At 45.7% G+C, this 18,212-nt stretch overlaps 4 protein-coding genes across 5 annotated transcripts in view; 3 read left to right on the top strand and 1 right to left on the bottom strand.

Moving 5' to 3' along the window:
- Window positions 1–18,212, top strand: part of LOC309687428 (dual specificity protein phosphatase 14) — a 179,456-nt gene that overhangs the window by 152,755 nt on the left and 8,489 nt on the right. The window lies entirely within an intron of this gene.
- Window positions 1–18,212, bottom strand: part of LOC309686934 (olfactory receptor 6E1-like) — a gene marked incomplete at both ends in the record, with an annotated part of 152,373 nt that overhangs the window by 20,736 nt on the left and 113,425 nt on the right. The gene's annotated exons all lie outside the window — the stretch shown is intronic.
- Window positions 467–1,402, top strand: LOC309687421 (olfactory receptor 4S1-like; the record flags this gene model as incomplete). Its single annotated transcript, XM_082502416.1, has 1 exon — window positions 467–1,402. The coding sequence occupies one exon, from the start codon at window positions 467–469 to the stop codon at window positions 1,400–1,402; it is 936 nt and encodes a 311-aa protein (XP_082358542.1).
- LOC309687420 (olfactory receptor 4S1-like) lies at window positions 9,623–16,716 on the top strand. Of its 2 annotated transcripts, XM_082502415.1 has the most exons (5): window positions 9,623–11,053; window positions 14,020–14,135; window positions 14,216–15,942; window positions 16,043–16,531; window positions 16,635–16,716. In XM_082502415.1, the coding sequence occupies exons 1-2, from the start codon at window positions 10,155–10,157 to the stop codon at window positions 14,087–14,089; spliced, it is 969 nt and encodes a 322-aa protein (XP_082358541.1). In that variant the 5' UTR covers window positions 9,623–10,154; the 3' UTR covers window positions 14,090–14,135; window positions 14,216–15,942; window positions 16,043–16,531; window positions 16,635–16,716. The 2 variants fall into 2 exon arrangements, with proteins under 2 accessions (XP_082358541.1, XP_082358540.1); XM_082502414.1 differs by having other exon boundaries at window positions 14,216–16,531.

The following is an 18,212-nucleotide window of genomic DNA, read 5'->3' on the forward strand; positions in this document are numbered from 1 at the left end:
AAGAAAACATTAAAAACTGAGATTAGGTCCTCATGTGCTTTAAGTTTCTATGCCTGATGGTAAGGTGGCACCTGAGATCATGTCTTCTCTTTGTCGAGCCTTTTTTCTTTATGTAAGAGCTTCTTTAAGCGTCTAAAGCAGATCTGAATGAAAATGTCAGAAAACATGAAGAACGGAGGTTAAATGTTGATCTCTTTTATGTCACTGTGGTTCACTTTTGTACAGGATGAGCTCCTCAATGTGAACTCTGTTTAGTCTTTCTGAAGTGAAACAAGTACAAGTTCCCATCCTTCACTGTGCGATTCATTGAGTTTTGTTTTCCTTGCCTCCCTTAAGATTGAATTTATGTTTTTCTATGGTTACTCTGTTTAAAGAATAGTTTTGAACTGAATACAGACTCGGTGCAGCTTGTGTTTAAACTCTGACATGATGAAGAGTTGATGATCCTTTAGCAGCTCGTTACAGGATGGAGAATAACTTTGAAATTGTGTTTGTGCTTCAGGGTCTGAACGACTCGCTGACAAACCGTCAGATTTACTTTGCCTTCGCTCTGATGTCGTACCTCTTCACCGTGTCTGTAAACCTGACCCTCATCATCACCATCAGCCTGGATAAAACGCTCCACGAGCCGATCTACATCTTCTTGTGCAGCCTTTGTTTTAATGAGATCTGTGGAGCTTCGAGTTTCTACCCAAAGCTGCTTCATGACCTTCTGACCAACTCTTATGTCATCACGTACACGGCCTGTTTGGGGCAGATGTTTGTCACTTATAGTTATATTTTCTCTGAGTGTACCAGTCTCACTGTCATGGCGTATGACCGCTACATCGCCATCTGCAAACCACTGCAGTACCGGATGCTGATGACAGCTCAGAAGGTAGCCCAGCTTCTGATGCTCACCTGGTGCTTCTCAGTTTTTGAAACGGCCGTGGGCACCGTCCTGACCGCCAGGCTGCCGCTCTGCGGACGCCACATCCCCAAGATATTCTGCACTAACTGGGAGGTGGTCAAACTGTCATGCTCTGACTCGACCCTCAACAATATCTATGCGTTCATGTTGATATTTTCACACCTGTCACAGACTGCACTAATCATGGTGTCGTACGTCCACCTGATACGAGCTGCCATCAGATCTCAAGCCGACCGCAGGAAATTCATGCAGACGTGTCTGCCACACCTCATTACACTGCTGGTCTTCACCACCTCACTGATGTTTGATACCATGTACTCTCGTTACAGCGGCGGCAGTACAATGAAGGCCCTGCAGAATGCATTAGCTGCTCAGTTCCTGGTGGTCCCACCCCTCGTCAATCCCATCATCTATGGCTTGAACCTGCAGCAGATCAGGTCCAGGATGGTCCACAGGTTCACCCACCGGACTGGGACATTCAGGAAAAACTAAGCCATGTTAATGAAATCAAACATGAAGAAAACATAGGAAGATGAAGTTATTTTCTAATCTTCTGTTCAAGTCAACCAAAATATGTGGATAGAATTCAGTTAAAACTAATAAAGTCCAATCCTAAAATGTCACTTTTGGTTCTTAGTACTTTAAGTTAAAGTTTATGTTTCATTGTTTTAGTGTCCTGTGCTCGAAGGGTCAAAGAATGATCACTCTGTTCCTTTCATTTGTTTAAAGGAATCTGTGTAAAGATTGGTTAGATTCTAGTAAATGCTAAAACTCCTTGTTACTTCCCACCTTTAAACCGTTGTACTCACACCGGCTGCAATGAAACTGGATGAAAAAATGTTATGAAATCCACATGAAAAGCACCATCCCAGCCACGTTGGGCACCCTGCAGCACACACACTTTTAGTGTCACTGCTGCCCTTCATACTGCCGTCACTAGAGGGCAGCGACACTTATGTATGAACGCTGCTCATCAACTTCTCTTCAGTATCCAGTACTGTGATACCACACAGACTAACTCTGGATACTGTAGCTCCTATGAAAACCTCAAATCAGAAGTACCTGACTCCGTGGTATAATTCTCAGACACGTAGCCTAAAGCAGATGACTCGTAAGCTGGAGAGTCACAAATTTAGAGGATCATCATTTAGCCTGGAGAAATAGTTTGCTGCTTTATAAGAAAGCAACAAGGTGATATATACCAGTTTATAAACTGTGTTGATAGGCCACATAAAACCAGTCATGATAAACAATATATACGTGGCGTTTTTTCCTCAATAGTTTCACGTTTACTGTCTAAGGACAGCGCAGCGAGACCTCTCTGCTTATGAGCAAAAAATAAAAAAACGAAACAAAAAACAGCCCGTTCGTGTTGGTGGAAAAATGCACCATGTCGACCAATCAAAAAATGTTATGGCAACATGACATTTGGTTGTTTAGTAAGAGGGGGAAGTTTTAGGAGTGACGGAGAGAGAGAGAGAGAGAGAGAGAGAGTTTTGAGATGTGAGAGATTTGTGACGTTTAGCGTGTTTGGAGTGTGTAGTTAATTGTGTTGTCTTGTGTAGTTAGTGTGTTGTCTTGTGTAGTTAGTAGAGATGGACCGATCCGATATTACGTATCGGTATCGGTCCGATACTGACCTAAATTACTGGATCGGATATCGGAGAAAAATAAAAAATGTAATCCGATCCATTAAATATCACGAAAGCAGCTCACAAAACTTGCAACACGCCGTAACTCACCTCAGAACGTTAGCACGTCGGAGCAGTATGCATCACGTGATAGAGCGGCTGTGGCATGCGGGACCTGTCGGTGGTCTGGATAGCATTTGGAGCTTCGCTAGCAACCCGGCATTTCATCTCCGACAAAGTTATCCCGAGAGAAGTAAAGCAAGTGTGTAAGTCCATCTCTGAATGTTTGTAAAGCATTCCTGCGTTAAGCTTAACAAACGACTGCCTCTTCTTGCTGCTACTTCAATCATGAAACTGCTTAACGATCAGCTGATCAGCTTTTCTGTTGTGAGTCCGTGTCTCTAGTTTGCTTTTGGCCCACTTTGCACCAGAAAGAGGAAACCAGCGGCTGAACAACAGCAGCACGTTTAAGCTTGATAAGCTGTTGTTAGAATTTATTTAATCTTACTTTCTACTCAAGGATCTTTTTCTACGTAGCTGACGCTGGTAACTGTGCAGGGGCGGATCTAGCAAAGTTTAGCCAGGGGGGCCGATAGGGCATTAACAGGGAAAAGGGGGCACAAAGACATACTTTTCTTTCTTATTCTCATTTAAAATGTCAAGCTTTTAATAAATAATTATCTGACACCCAAAGTTTTAATTTGATGCAAAATGAATAGAAGTCAATTACTGTATATAGTGACTATTAAGTCTAATATATATACCCTAGTAAGCTATAGTACTTTTTCCTTTGGGAAGGTACCATCTGTGCAGTCTGCAATTTTGTTGAAGAAAGATGTTGAATCTATTTAATATTTCTTGAAAAATAATTGATTTCTGTGCATTTTTTTTCACACTGCATCAAATTAAGGTTGATTACGTCGATTAAGCATCATGAGGTGGAGCGTGAGGGGTGGTTCCCTATTTTTTATTTATTTATTTTTGTTGTTGCTGGGAGTTGGAACCCTATTAGTTAGGTTGCTTAATATATATGCTAAGTACTCTTTAAAATACCAGAATAGGGAGGATGGTGTAGGTTTAAGTTTATTAGATTGATCAGTATTGCTGAACTATGAAATATTTTTTTGGATACAGGTATAACAGAATAGCTTTAGTGTAGTTGTTGTTTTAAACTTGAGTATGAACTTATACAAAATGCAGCAAGATATTTAAAAAACAGTTTTGTTGATTAAAAAACACTATATCGGATTCATATCGGTATCGGCAGATATCCAAATTTATGATATCGGTATCGGTATCGGACATAAAAAAGTGGTATCGTGCCATCTCTAGTAGTTAGTGTGTAGTGTTGTGGATAGTTCTGTGTTGTGTGTCAGAACAATGAGGCGACTGCTGTCTCCAGGTAGAAACAGGAGTGACACACCTGCTGCTGTTAGACCTGCAGGTATCAGGCTGTGATCTTTCCTTTATAGTCGACAGAAATATTTGCAGTGGCACAATTAATTTGTGGCATCTTATTGAAGAACAGCTGATGGTTCTGTAAACTGTTTGAAATGGTTATTTTAAAAAAAGGGTAAAATGTAAACTTGTGCATAGGATTTTAAAATTGACAATTTAGATTTGCATTTAAAGTTATTAAATATGATTCAATAAATGTTTGTGGTTGTTACAGTAAAATTGTTACTTTTTGTACTTGGATTGTATGTTTTTTGTCCAATTTTAGATCAATTGTGTTAACACAGTATGTCAAACTGAAAACATAACTGTAAATTCAGACATGTGAGGTTGTGCTGAAAACAATGATACCAAACAAGGCAAAGTAAACAGTTTTTAAAGGTGAGATGTAGAGGAAACATCAAAAGTGGTTAAAAATGGCCAATTATACCCTGGACCCCCAGACGGTTACATATAAGTCAATAGTTACTTTAAAGTAATTAAATACTTTTAGAATCTTATAACTCAGTTACTAACTCAGTTACATTTTTGAAGAAGTAACTATAACTATAATTAATTACTTTTTCAAAGTAACTTGCTTCTAACAAACAGTGTTGGTCAAGTTACTTAAAAAAAAGTAACCAGTAATTAATTACTGATTACTTCCTGTTGAGGTTTAAATTTTTATCTTAAATGTTTATATGCTGATTATATTGCTTAATATGAGAAAGGCCTAACTCTGAGTACACTGTGCCAAAAAGTGCTGTCAGGAAACTGCATGCTTTTGCAGCTAGAATGAAGTGAAAGTGCTACCTGAAAAAAGTAATCGGATTACAGTAACGCGTTACAAGTAATTTTTGTAACTTTCAAGGTTTCCACAGCTGATATTGTCTTAAAATGCCTTCTTCCACTTCCACAAGTGTAACTGTTAGTCCATCAGCCGAACACATGATAGTGGCTCCTATTTTAATGAGCAGGTCCCTGCCCATCAGATTCACAGGCACGTGAGGAGACACCACATATCTGTGTTTCAAAGTCTGTTTTCCCAGCTCTGCCAGGGCTGGGTCGGTTACTGGCAGAGTCATTGGAACCCCAGAGAAACCCACCACACTCACCATGTGATTGGAAAGTATTGCGCTGCTTGGTCTTTGTCTCAGCGTTGAGTAAGTCGCTCTAGTGTCCTCCAGAAAGGTCATTTCTGTGCCTTCCACGGTCATCGACAACATAGGATCTGCCATTCCCATGCTGTCAGGTCTCTGTGGGTCCCGTCAGTACTGCTCCTCCCCCCAGCCCCAGTCGGCCACTGGATACTGAGCCACCGGCGCCATGCCTGGGTTTGGAGCTTGATATCCCATTCTTTGGGCTCCACGTGCCTGGGTTGGATAATATTGCTCTTGTTGTATCACTTTACGACACTGTCGAGCCCAGTGTCCTTGTTCTCCACACCTGTAACACATGTTTGGGTCCAGCATAGGTCCTCCCCAGACCAGGACCCCTTGATTCTCCCCTTCCGTATCCACCACGCTCTCTCTGCGATATTCCGGCCCCCCAATTCCCCACGGGTCGTCCTTGCCTTGGTCCATTGGCGGGCCATCGGTCATCGGGATACAGATTTGGGTTCAGATCTGGCCAGTCAGGCCCAGGATCGCCCTGAGGCTTTGCCACCAGCATTTTCTTAGCTCCCTCCTTACTTTCTTGTTTCTTTTCGTTTACTTTGTTTTTGGCCTCCACCAGTTGCAGTTTCAGCAGCTGCCCCTGCGCCTCCTCTAACTCCTTTTTCTTGTTCATCAAGTGGAGGTGGAATTTGAAGAAGGTCCTCCTCCAGAAGCTCCCAGGCCTCGCCCATAATACCATTGGCTTACCTAGGGCTTGGTAGGTTGGGTGATCACACGTCATAATACAGCCTAGCGATGTTTCCCCTAGAATCAAATCCTTCCCTTGGCTCTTGTCTGAAATGACGATTTAATAATATCTAACTGCAAATCCTCACCAGTACTTACAGTAAAATGAGAGTACAAGAGATCACGTTTTTACAGAAAAGAAAGACAATATGTGGCCCAGAGGACAAAGGCGTGAGTCTTGTTGCCTGGGTAGCTCAGATGGAAAAGCATCAGACTTTTAATCTGAGGGTCCAGGGTTCAAGTCCCTGTCCAGGTGTCTCCTTTGGATCATTCGCCTCGTCCTGCTCCAGCTGAAGTCTGTGTATCACATGTCTCTCCCATTTTGTGGAATTTGCGACCGCAAAGTCTGGGTTCTTTTCAAAGATCGACTGTCTCTCCTCTCTTCCTCCCACAAAAATCCTTCCAGAGCGATGCTTCCTGGGGGCCAGGTAAACATCAGACTTTGCTGAGGTGCCTTCAGCCCCCAGGGTTAACGCTACCCGTGGTTTCCGTCGCTTCGCTGCTGACATCTTAATCTCTTCCTCCAACCTCTCTATCCCTTCTTCTACTATCCTCTCCTCTAGTTCCTTCACCTTCTCCTTTAGCTTTGTCATGGCTTCCCGGTTGGTGTGCACTTTTCCTACAACCGCCCCCTGCCACTGGTTTTCCTTAAGGTCAACGATGTTTGGCCTCTGACAGGCCTTTTGCCTCACCTTGACTGTCAAGCTCCAGTCCAGGCGTATCCTCCTCTATGGTCCATGAATCCTGGGCTGCCACTTTCTGGCTGACACGTTCTGCTGTTGCCTGGTCTGCACTCTTAGAAGCCTCAGGTTGAGCTTCGTTCAGAGCTCCTTCTGGGCTGAAGTGTAAAAGAGGAAGCAAGGTCACACTCTGTGTTGTGATGCTGCCTTTTGATGTCCCAGCTACTAGTTGGGACGTGGACACCCCTGAAGTCCCTGCTGCTGGTTGGGACTGGGTCACCTGTGGTGTAGCTGCCACTGATTGAGGCTGAGTCACCCCTGGTGTAACTGCCATTGGTTGTGGATGAGTCCCCCCTGCGGTGGCTCCCTCTGCTTGCCGGGTGGGAGTCGGTTGCCTGCTGTCATCCTAAAAATCCACAATTCCTCCCTTCACTGTTCCTGTTCTTCCTTCCGGTCCCCACAGAGTGCCACTCTCCAGAGTCAAAATTGGAAAAGCGTATATATATGAAAAACAAATAAAAAAAACACCCAGCACGCCCCTGCGGGCGGTTTATCCTTCAAGCTCGGGTCCTCTACCAGAGGCCTGGGAGCTTGAGGGTCCTGTGCAGTATCTTAGCTGTTCCCAGGACTGCGCTCTTCTGGACAGAGATCTCCGATGTTGTTCCCGGGATCTGCTGGAGCCACTCGCCTAGCTTGGGAGTCACCGCACCTAGTGCACTGAACGGTCAGGCTCCAGAATACCTGTCTGATTGACTGCAGCCGTATATACCTACTGGTGGTGGTCAGAGGGCCCGGTGGCGCCAGTGTCCGGCAGCCTCGCCTCTGTCAGTGCGCCCCAGGGTGGCTGTGGCTACAATGTAGCTGCCATCACCAGTGTGTGAATGTGTGTGTGAATGGGTGGATGACTGGATATGTAAAGCGCTTTGGGGTCCTTAGGGACTAGTAAAGCGCTATATAAATACAGGCCATTTACCATTTACCATAGAGCTCTAAGATCAAATGTTCTCTCGCTCCTGGTCACTTCTAAGTCGAGGCTGGTTCACAGAGGAGATCAGGCATTTGCAGTTGTGGCGCCGAAAATGTGGAATGATTTACGATCGTGGCTCAAGAGTTAGCAGTTTGTCTTGTAATTGGAAGGTTGCCGGTTCGAAACCCGGGTCGGATAGTCTCAGTCGTTGTGTCCTTGGGGAAGACATTTCACCTGTTGCCTACTGGTGGTGGTCAGAGGGTCCGGTGGCGCCAGTGTCCGGCAGCCTCGCCTCTGTCAGTGCGCCCCAGGGTGGCTGTGGCTACAATGTAGCTGCCATCACCAGTGTGTGAATGTGTGTGTGAATGTGTGGATGACTTGATGTGTAAAGCACTTAGGCACTAAGTAAAGCGCTATACAAATACAGGCCATTTACCTCTCCACATTAGAAAGGCCCCGAGCGTCAGTCTTTTCAAACCCCATCTTAAGACAAATTTACTCTCACTGGCTTTCAACACCGCATGAGAGTTACCTATCTATCCAACTAGTCATCACTTACCAGGTATTTTTGATTGATGTTAGTTGTTATTTGTTACTGTGTAATTATTATTATTTTTTAATCTTTGTACAGCACTTTGGTCAACATTTCGTTGTTATTAAATGTGCTGTATAAATAAAGTAAAATAGTGCTCCGATTCTTGGTATTTCTCCAGCTTCTCGTGTTCCTTCTTTCTGATGTTGCTGTCATTGGGAACCGCTACCTCTATCACTATGGCCATCTTCTTCTGTTTCTCTACCACCACGATGTCTCACACTATTTGTATTCCGTACTCGGCACAGATGTTTCTGTATACTATGCCGGCCACTTGGTTATGGTAGCTAGCAGGCAATGTATTATGTATGCATTGCCTGCAGGGTACCTAATCACGGGCAGGGCGTAGGTGTTGCTAGTCCTCATGACTTGCCTGACCCTCTGCAGGTACTTGGTGGTTGCAGCTTTTCTAGCAGCTTCTTCATGGTTCCCATTTGCCTGTGGGAGCCCCAGCTACTTGTAGCTGTCCTCTATGTCTGCAATGTTGCCTTCTAAGTGTTTCTAGTAGTTTGATTCCCTCAGTTCTGACTACCTTCCCTCACTTTTTTATCATTTCCGATGTCATTGCTGTGTATCCTGGTGGTGTGGATCAGTGAATTGATGTCTTGTTCACTCTTGGCATACAACAGGGTTCAGGTGATGCAACTTGTGGGCTGTCCTCTTCCTTAGAGACAGGGTAAGGTGTTCCTTCATTTGAGAGGGAATCAGAGTACTTGTCCACATTTAATGAAGCCAGTTGTGGTGGTTGCTAGTAATCTTATACTGATTCCTTCCTGGAATCTGCAAGAATAAACTCTAAATACTTAATTTTTACTATAAAAGTTTTTGGGCCCCAGTTGAACAGTTGGCTGCCCAGAATTTAACAATACTGTTTTTCTATTATTGGGCATGTTCATGAGGGGAGGGCGTGGCGTCAGCAGATTTCTCTCTCCACCTGTCCGTCCTTTTGTCAGGTGTAGAAGAGCAGCTTCCCGTGTGGATCACAGACACCTTCACACTGCTCTGTGAAGCTGATGTTTGTTGTCCCTCTTACAGGATGACTGCTGCTGTCATTTGACTTGCTCTTGTTGATGAGGAATCTGTGCTGATGACCTGGAGTTGTTTTTCTCACTCACTCTCACTCTCTGTTTGACTGTTTCACAGTTAAGGGTGTAACAGATTCTGCCTCAGTGAGAGCAGACTGACAGAGCCTCAGACGGTTTCTGCTGTTTATTAAATGAGTTGCTGAGTCCAGCTTCATTGCACAGATGTAAAGTGCTTCTTTTCCTCATGCTGCAAGCTTATGATGTTTAAAGAAACTCATCTGTTTACTGTTGATTGTCTTAATTAATGACTTTTTATGTTGAGAGGTAAAGACAGAAATGCTGTGTGCAGTTTTAATTGCTGATTCCCTGTTTTGCAACCCGACAGTTGAAATAGAAAGAACTTTGTATATAAATTACTCATAGGATTAAAAGTAGTTTTTTTCCCTTTGAAATCACAGCAATTAAATAAGTTTTTTCTGCAGATGTTAAAATGATAATTGTGTATTCCACCTCAGCTGGATCTTTTTGTTTGTTTGTTTGATTAGAAAAAGAAAACATTAAAAACTGAGATTAGGTCCTCATGTGCTTTAAGTTTCTATGCCTGATGGTAAGGTGGCACCTGAGATCATGTCTTCTCTTTGTCGAGCCTTTTTTCTTTATGTAAGAGCTTCTTTAAGCGTCTAAAGCAGATCTGAATGAAAATGTCAGAAAACATGAAGAACGGAGGTTAAATGTTGATCTCTTTTATGTCACTGTGGTTCACTTTTGTACAGGATGAGCTCCTCAATGTGAACTCTGTTTAGTCTTTCTGAAGTGAAACAAGTACAAGTTCCCATCCTTCACTGTGCGATTCATTGAGTTTTGTTTTCCTTGCCTCCCTTAAGATTGAATTTATGTTTTTCTATGGTTACTCTGTTTAAAGAATAGTTTTGAACTGAATACAGACTCGGTGCAGCTTGTGTTTAAACTCTGACATGATGAAGAGTTGATGATCCTTTAGCAGCTCGTTACAGGATGGAGAATAACTTTGAAATTGTGTTTGTGCTTCAGGGTCTGAACGACTCGCTGACAAACCGTCAGATCTACTTTGCCTTCGCTCTGATGTCGTACCTCTTCACCGTGTCTGTAAACCTGACCCTCATCATCACCATCAGCCTGGATAAAACGCTCCACGAGCCGATCTACATCTTCTTGTGCAGCCTTTGTTTTAATGAGATCTGTGGAGCTTCGAGTTTCTACCCAAAGCTGCTTCATGACCTTCTGACCAACTCTTATGTCATCACGTACACGGCCTGTTTGGGGCAGATGTTTGTCACTTATAGTTATATTTTCTCTGAGTTTACCAGTCTCACTGTCATGGCGTATGACCGCTACATCGCCATCTGCAAACCACTGCAGTACCGGATGCTGATGACAGCTCAGAAGGTAGCCCAGCTTCTGATGCTCACCTGGTGCTTCTCAGTTTTTGAAACGGCCGTGGGCACCGTCCTGACCGCCAGGCTGCCGCTCTGCGGACGCCACATCCCCAAGATATTCTGCACTAACTGGGAGGTGGTCAAACTGTCATGCTCTGACTCGACCCTCAACAATATCTATGCGTTCATGTTGATATTTTCACACCTGTCACAGACTGCACTAATCATGGTGTCGTACGTCCACCTGATACGAGCTGCCATCAGATCTCAAGCCGACCGCAGGAAATTCATGCAGACGTGTCTGCCACACCTCATTACACTGCTGGTCTTCACCACCTCACTGATGTTTGATACCATGTACTCTCGTTACAGCGGCGGCAGTACAATGAAGGCCCTGCAGAATGCATTAGCTGCTCAGTTCCTGGTGGTCCCACCCCTCGTCAATCCCATCATCTATGGCTTGAACCTGCAGCAGATCAGGTCCAGGATGGTCCACAGGTTCACCCACCGGACTGGGACATTCAGGAAAAACTAAGCCATGTTAATGAAATCAAACATGAAGAAAACATAGGAAGATGAAGTTATTTTCTAATCTTCTGTTCAAGTCAACCAAAATATGTGGATAGAATTCAGTTAAAACTAATAAAGTCCAATCCTAAAATGTCACTTTTGGTTCTTAGTACTTTAAGTTAAAGTTTATGTTTCATTGTTTTAGTGTCCTGTGCTCGAAGGGTCAAAGAATGATCACTCTGTTCCTTTCATTTGTTTAAAGGAATCTGTGTAAAGATTGGTTAGATTCTAGTAAATGCTAAAACTCCTTGTTACTTCCCACCTTTAAACCGTTGTACTCACACCGGCTGCAATGAAACTGGATGAAAAAATGTTATGAAATCCACATGAAAAGCACCATCCCAGCCACGTTGGGCACCCTGCAGCACACACACTTTTAGTGTCACTGCTGCCCTTCATACTGCCGTCACTAGAGGGCAGCGACACTTATGTATGAACGCTGCTCATCAACTTCTCTTCAGTATCCAGTACTGTGATACCACACAGACTAACTCTGGATACTGTAGCTCCTATGAAAACCTCAAATCAGAAGTACCTGACTCCGTGGTATAATTCTCAGACACGTAGCCTAAAGCAGATGACTCGTAAGCTGGAGAGTCACAAATTTAGAGGATCATCATTTAGCCTGGAGAAATAGTTTGCTGCTTTATAAGAAAGCCCTCCGCAAAGCCAGAACATCTTACTATTCATCACTGATTGAAGAAAATAAGAACAACCCCAGGTTTCTCTTCAGCTCTGTAGCCAGGCTGACAAACAGTCAGAGCTCTTTTGAGCCAACCATCCCTTTAACATTAACTAGTAATGACTTCATGAACTTCTTCACAAATAACATTTTTATCATTAGAGGAAAAATTACCAGTAATCATCCCACAGATGTAATATTATCTACAGCTACTCTTAGTACCATTGATGTTAAGTTAGACTCTTTTTCTCCAATTGATCTTTCTGAGTTAACTTCAATAATTACTTCCTCCAAACTATCAACGTGTCTTTTAGACCCCATTCCTACAAAACTGCTCAAAGAAGTCCTGCCATTAATTAATGCTTCGATCTTAAATATGATCAACCTATCTCTAATGATTGGCTATATATATAAAGTGGAACCCTGACTTACGAACACCCCATTTAACAAAAAATTCATGTCCAAAAGTCTCCTTCTATTTCAGTCACATAGTTATAAGTGCACTCACTGGAAATATCTGCCGATAAGTTCCACTTTGTTCTTACTGTTTGCTGCGGTGATGACCTCACATGCTTTTATGACGGTCCTGCCGTATCACGAGTCCTGGGAGCACTAGGCATGTTTTTCTCCATGGTCGTGTCCAAATTCATGGGCTGCTTCCTCCTGAGGCCGCATTTGTAGACCGATTACGTCACAGCGACGCGCCGAAGGCTGTCCAAATTCGTAGACTCCTCCGAATGCAGCCGACAAATGCGTCCTCATTTTCCCCGAATTTGAAGGATGGGTCGGGTGTGTCCTTCGTGGCCCACCATATCCCAGAATTCATAGCGCGGCCCAGCCAAACTCCAGTTTCCAACGATGGCGGCCGCTACTAAGTTTTAAAATTACTCTTACTAATCTTTCTGGGTCACAAAATAAACTTTTAACATATTTTCAGGCGAGAAAGTAGTTGTGTAAACATCAAATATCTGCTCGGTTTATCAAGATATCGCATATTTGCAAAAGTGCTTCGACGTTTTCGGAGACGTCTGTTACCCACCAGCTTGATAGCTAGCCGGGAGCTCGAGGGTCACTGGAGCCGCCGAGAACGGCACAACTCCCGGCACATCATGTTCAGATCATCGCGGACTTTCACTACTCAGGTTAAACGTGATGTATAACTCACTTAGACAACCTAAAAATGTTATTGTTGGGCTTTTTTCAGTGTTTTATTTGTTCGTGAGTAAATCGGTTTGGCTGAGATTAAAGTTATTAGATTCGATAAAATAAAACTTTATTAATCCCCCGGGTGGGTTCTTCCTTGGTGTTTACACAGCTGAATAAAAGTCAAACAGAAAACTGATTGAACAGAAGTATGAGACGGTCGAGAATTTACTCCAGTGTCCTGTTATATTTTAGATAGCAAGAAGCAGACGGCTGAGTTTATTAAACTCCACCCAGACAGCGGTGACGCAAATCAGAAGGCTGGACCGTCCAATTTCCCCAGCCGTTTACTTCCGGCCTACCCGACCTTCTGAGGACCCGGCCCACGTTGACCGCGAAGGCCGGGTCCTCAAGAGGATGCAGCCCATGAATTTGGACACAACCCATGAGTGCGGGGGAATAGCGATCTCCAGCCGTGTGCGTTCCTGCACAAATGTGAGACAAAATCCCTCCAGTTCTACGAATCCATTTCTACTTATAGCACGGGTTGTACTTTGACAATAATTACAGGGGGTTCATGCTAGGAGATTTGTCGAGATTGGTAGAGGCATGTGACTTACCACGGTAGCCTTTGTTGCGGGTTGGATCTGTGCACCGCAGTTGGGTTATTTAGCCACTAGAGGGCACTGAAGACCATGTAATTGTCAACTTTTCCTAACTTTGGGGCATTAGGTCCTTTCTGTTGCCTCACATATGCAGGTATTCTTGTTTCCTGCCTGTTCAAATGGGATTGTGGGACTTTCTTGTGTCAGAGCCTTCACCTCTGAGCATTATTTGTGTTACAGTTCATTATATTGGTGTGATGTTGGGAAGTGATGATTGTTATATTTACATGTGATAATTGTGTAGAGGTGTAGATACTGTAGGTTCAGTGAATGCTTAAATTGTACTGATTAGAATATACTGGACATTCAAGAGATTCAGTGCATTGTGTTCGTCAGGTCTGGACGCTGATCAGCGGTTTCTATCTTTCTCTCTCACTTCCATTCTCTTTCTGTTGGTGGGACAGATTCATGCCCTCGGCCCACGCCCTCAGAGAAAGGAGACACCTGAGCCTAATCAAGGTTATGAGCATTTAAGCCAGGAGGTGACTGCTGTTCTTCGCTGGATCATTGTCTGCCACGCGTTAGTGAAAGTCAAGCCACAGCAAGTTCAGTTAAGTGTTTCTTTGTACTTTGTATTTAACCACATCTCGCTGTCTACAGACTTCCTGGATTCTTCCCCGTGTGATTCTCGAGTGGCGAGTGTTGGAGTGAGATCCTGCTGTGTGTGGATTGTTTGGAGAACGCGTGCCTTCCCCTTGGATTTCCCTGGAGCCCCGTCCCTCACTCTGTTGTACAAAGCACTCCCCTGCACCTTTTTGTATATACACTTGGTGGACTTGTAAATACAACTCTCTCGTGTGAATCTGATCCTGGAGTCCTGCAAGTGAGTCCTCTACATACAACCGTAACAATAACGATCCAGCCAGCATGGACTCAGCGGACTCAACCCCAGAAGCAATCTTGGAACGCCACGAATAAATGCTGCGGCACATTAACCAGCAACTGGCTACGCTCACCAAATACCTTTGGTGAGCCCATCCACTCCTCCTCTGTCTGCTTCTCCACATTTACCGGCTTCCGAACCTCCGGCGCCTGCACCAGCTATCTCCTCCGCGGACCGATCATTACCCGCGGCAGAGTCTTTCTCGGGTGAGTTTCACAGGTGTGCGGGATTTTTGACCCAGGTGACAATGGAATCCAGACAGTTACGGAGGACCTATGAAACTGATGGAGCCAAAATTGCCTGTTCAGCTGCTACGTGGGCAGGCATTAAACTGGGTGCAAGCCGTTTTAAGAACTTACCCTGAGATCACGTACCAAGACTTCCTTGTTAAATTTAAAAGTGTTTTTGAAAAAGGCACCAGGGCGGAGACAGCCGCTCACCGATTGTTGAACATAAAGCAGGGGAAGTCGAGTATGGCGGAGTACTCGGTCGAGTTTTGGACGTTGGCTGAAGAAACCGGGTGGGGGCAGTCGGCACTGATGATTACCCTGTTGAATAATGTTTGCGATGAACTGAAAAATGAACTAATTATGAGGGATGTACTTAAGACTCTCTCTGATGTGATTACACTGTGTGAAGGTAGACGAGCGCCTACGAGCACATCAGGGAACTGGAAACTACATTACCCAGAGGCCTCTGGGACGCACGGAGATGGCTCCTGTTCACGGTCTCCTCCACGGCTCATGATTGCAGCAAAATTAACTGTGCAACTCAAGACTCATTCTCTTAGGGCTCTGATTGACTCTGGGGCAGAACAGAACTTTATTGACGCCTTGCTGGTGCTTAAGTTAAATTTTAGCATGGAGCCTCTGCCGCATTCACTTCAAGTTACAGAGCTTAGTGGTTAGCGTCTCCCAGACATCACTCATATCACAGAACCTGTTTCCCTGACTCTCTCTGGTAAGAACTCTGAAGCCATACAGTTGTATGTGTTCAAAGCTCCTCTCACGCCGCTAGTCTTTGGTTATCCCTGGCTACATCAACATAACCCTGTGATTGACTGGAAGAAGGAGAGTATCCTGAGGTGGGGAGAAGAATGTCACATGTCCTGCTTAAAGGCCGCCACACCTTCCGTGGACCCGCTAACCAATTTCCCGTTCTCCGAGCCGCCAGACCTCTCCTCCGTACCGCCTATTTACCATGACCTTAAGCAAGTGTGTAAGGATAGGGCACGTTCGCTTCCCCCTCACCGGCCATATGATTGCAGGATTGACCTTCTACCGGCCGCACCACTCACGACCAGTCACTTATCCAGCCTGTCTCAGCCTGAGCGTGAGAGCATGGACAAGTACATCAACGAGTCACATACAGCAGCTCCGCGTTCGAGCTTCTCCAGGGGGTCACCATCTTCATTAAGTTGGACCTGTGCAACGCCCACCATCTGGTAAGAATAAGAGAAGGGGACGAGTGGAAAACAGCCTTTAACACTCACCTCAGCCATTTTGAATATCTTGTTATGCCGTTTGGTCTCACCAATGCTCCAGCTGTTTTTCAGGCCCTTGTGAACGACGTGCTCCGAGACTTCATCAACCTCTTTGTCTACCTGGATGACATCCTCATCTTCTCCCGCTCTGTCACCGAACACCACCGCCATGTCAGGCAAGTTCTTCAACCCCTCTTGAGAACCATCTCTTCGTAAAAGGGGAGAAGTGTGAGTTCCATGTCACTACTGTTTCCTTCCTGGGCTACGTCATCGAACAAGGTAATCTCAAAGCTGACCCTGTTCAAGCAGTTGTTAACTGGCTGACCCCGTCTAACCGTAAGCAACTTCAAAGTTTTCTGGGATTTGCAAACTTCTACCAACGTTTCATCTGCGACTACAGTAAACTTGCCTTGCCACTGAATCGTCTCATTTTACCCAAGGTTCCTTTCTGCTGGGATGAACCGACTCAACAGGCCTTCACTCACCTGAAAGAACGCTTTGCCTCGGCACCCATCCTCGTCCAACACAACCTCAGCCAACAGTTCATCGTGTAGGTGGACGCCTCAGATGCGGGAGTGGGGCGGTGCTCTCCCAGCAACAAGGCGGTAAGCTTCATCCATGTACTTACTTGTCTCACTGCCTCTCCCCCGCAGAGAGAAACTATGACGTGGGAGATCGAGAACTACTGGCCATCAAGCTCGCCCTGGAAGAGTGGCATCACTGGCTGGAGGGCGCTGCCCAGCTATTTGTGACGTGGACTGACCACAAGAACTTGGAGTACATTCGGTCGGCTAAACAACTCAACGCCAGGCAAGCCAGGTGGGCCCTGTTCTTTACCAGATTTACCAGGTTCCAGTAATGTCAAGCCCAACGCTCTCTCATGCCAATTCACCGCCTCCGAAGACACAGCTCAGGACTCCCCCATTCTTCCTCCCACGTGTGTTATTGGGGCCCTGACCTGGGAGATCGAGTTGGCGATTAGACAGGCTCAACAGACTGAACCAGATCTCGGAACGGGCCCTCCAGGGCTACTCTTCATCCCCTCGTCAGTAAGGTCACGAGTGCTACATTGGGCTCACACTGCCAAGTTCACCTGTCACCCTGGGGTCCACCCTCCCGGATGGCCGAACTTCTCACCCTATCTCTAAGGGAGAGGCCAGCCACCCTTCGGAGGAAGCTCATTTCTGCCGCTTGTATCCGCGATCTCGTTCTTTCGGTCACTACCCACAGCTCGTGGCCATAGGTGAGGGTAGGGACGTAGATCGACCGGTAAATTGAGAGCTTCGCTTTTACACTCAGCTCCCTCTTCACCACGACGGACCGGTGCAGCGTCCGCATTACTGCAGCTGCAGCCCCAATCCGTCTGTCGATCTCCGGCTCCCTCCTCCCATCACTCGGGAACAAGACCCCGAGATACTTGAACTCCTCCACTTGGGGCAGGAACTCATCCCCGACCCGGAGTGGGCACTCCACCCTTTTCCGGCTGAGAACCATGGCCTCAGATTTGGAGGTGCTGATCCTCATTCCCGCTGCTTCACACTCGGCTGCGAACCGTTCCAGTGCGAGCTGGAGGCCCTCACCCGATGAAGCCAACAGAACCACATCATCTGCAAAAATCAGAGATGAGATTCTGAGGCCACCAAAGCGAAAGCCCTCCGCCACTTGGCTACGCCTAGAAATCCTGTCCATAAAAATTATGAACAGAACCGGAGACAAAGGGCAGCCCTGGCGAAGCCCATCACCCACCGGGAACGAGTCCGACTTATTGCCGGCAATGCGAACCAAGCTCTTGCAATGGTTGTATAGGGATCGAATGGCCCGTAGCAATGGGCCAGACACCCCATATTCCCGCAACACCTCCCACAGGACACCCCGAGGGACACGGTCGAATACCTTCTCCAAGTCCACAAAACACATGTAGACTGGTTGGGCAAACTCCCATGCACCCTCAAGTATCCTGGAGAGGATAAAGAGCTGGTCCAGTGTTCCGCGACCAGGACGAAAACCGCATTGTTCCTCCTGTATCCGAGGTTCGACTAACGGACGAACTCTCCTTTCCAGCACCCTGGCATAGACTTTCCCAGGGAGGCTGAGGAGTGTGATCCCCCTGTAGCTGGAACACACCCTCCGGTCCCCTTTCTTAAAGATGGGGACCACCACCCCGGTCTGCCAGTCCACAGGTACTGCCCCTGATCTCCACGCAACATTGCAGAGGCGTGTCAACCAGGACA

The sequence above is a fragment of the Aulonocara stuartgranti genome, assembly GCF_965226115.1.
Source record: "Aulonocara stuartgranti genome assembly, chromosome: 14".
Classification (NCBI taxonomy): domain Eukaryota; kingdom Metazoa; phylum Chordata; class Actinopteri; order Cichliformes; family Cichlidae; genus Aulonocara; species Aulonocara stuartgranti.

Coding starts and splice junctions, on each gene's coding strand:
- LOC309687420 (XM_082502414.1), top strand. CDS start 10,155: ATGGAGAATAACTTTGAAATTGTGTTTGTGCTTCAGGGTCTGAACGAC. Junction 11,054..14,019: donor AGGTCCAGGATGGTCCACAG/GTTCACCCACCG, acceptor TTGGTGGGACAG/ATTCATGCCCTCGGCCCACG.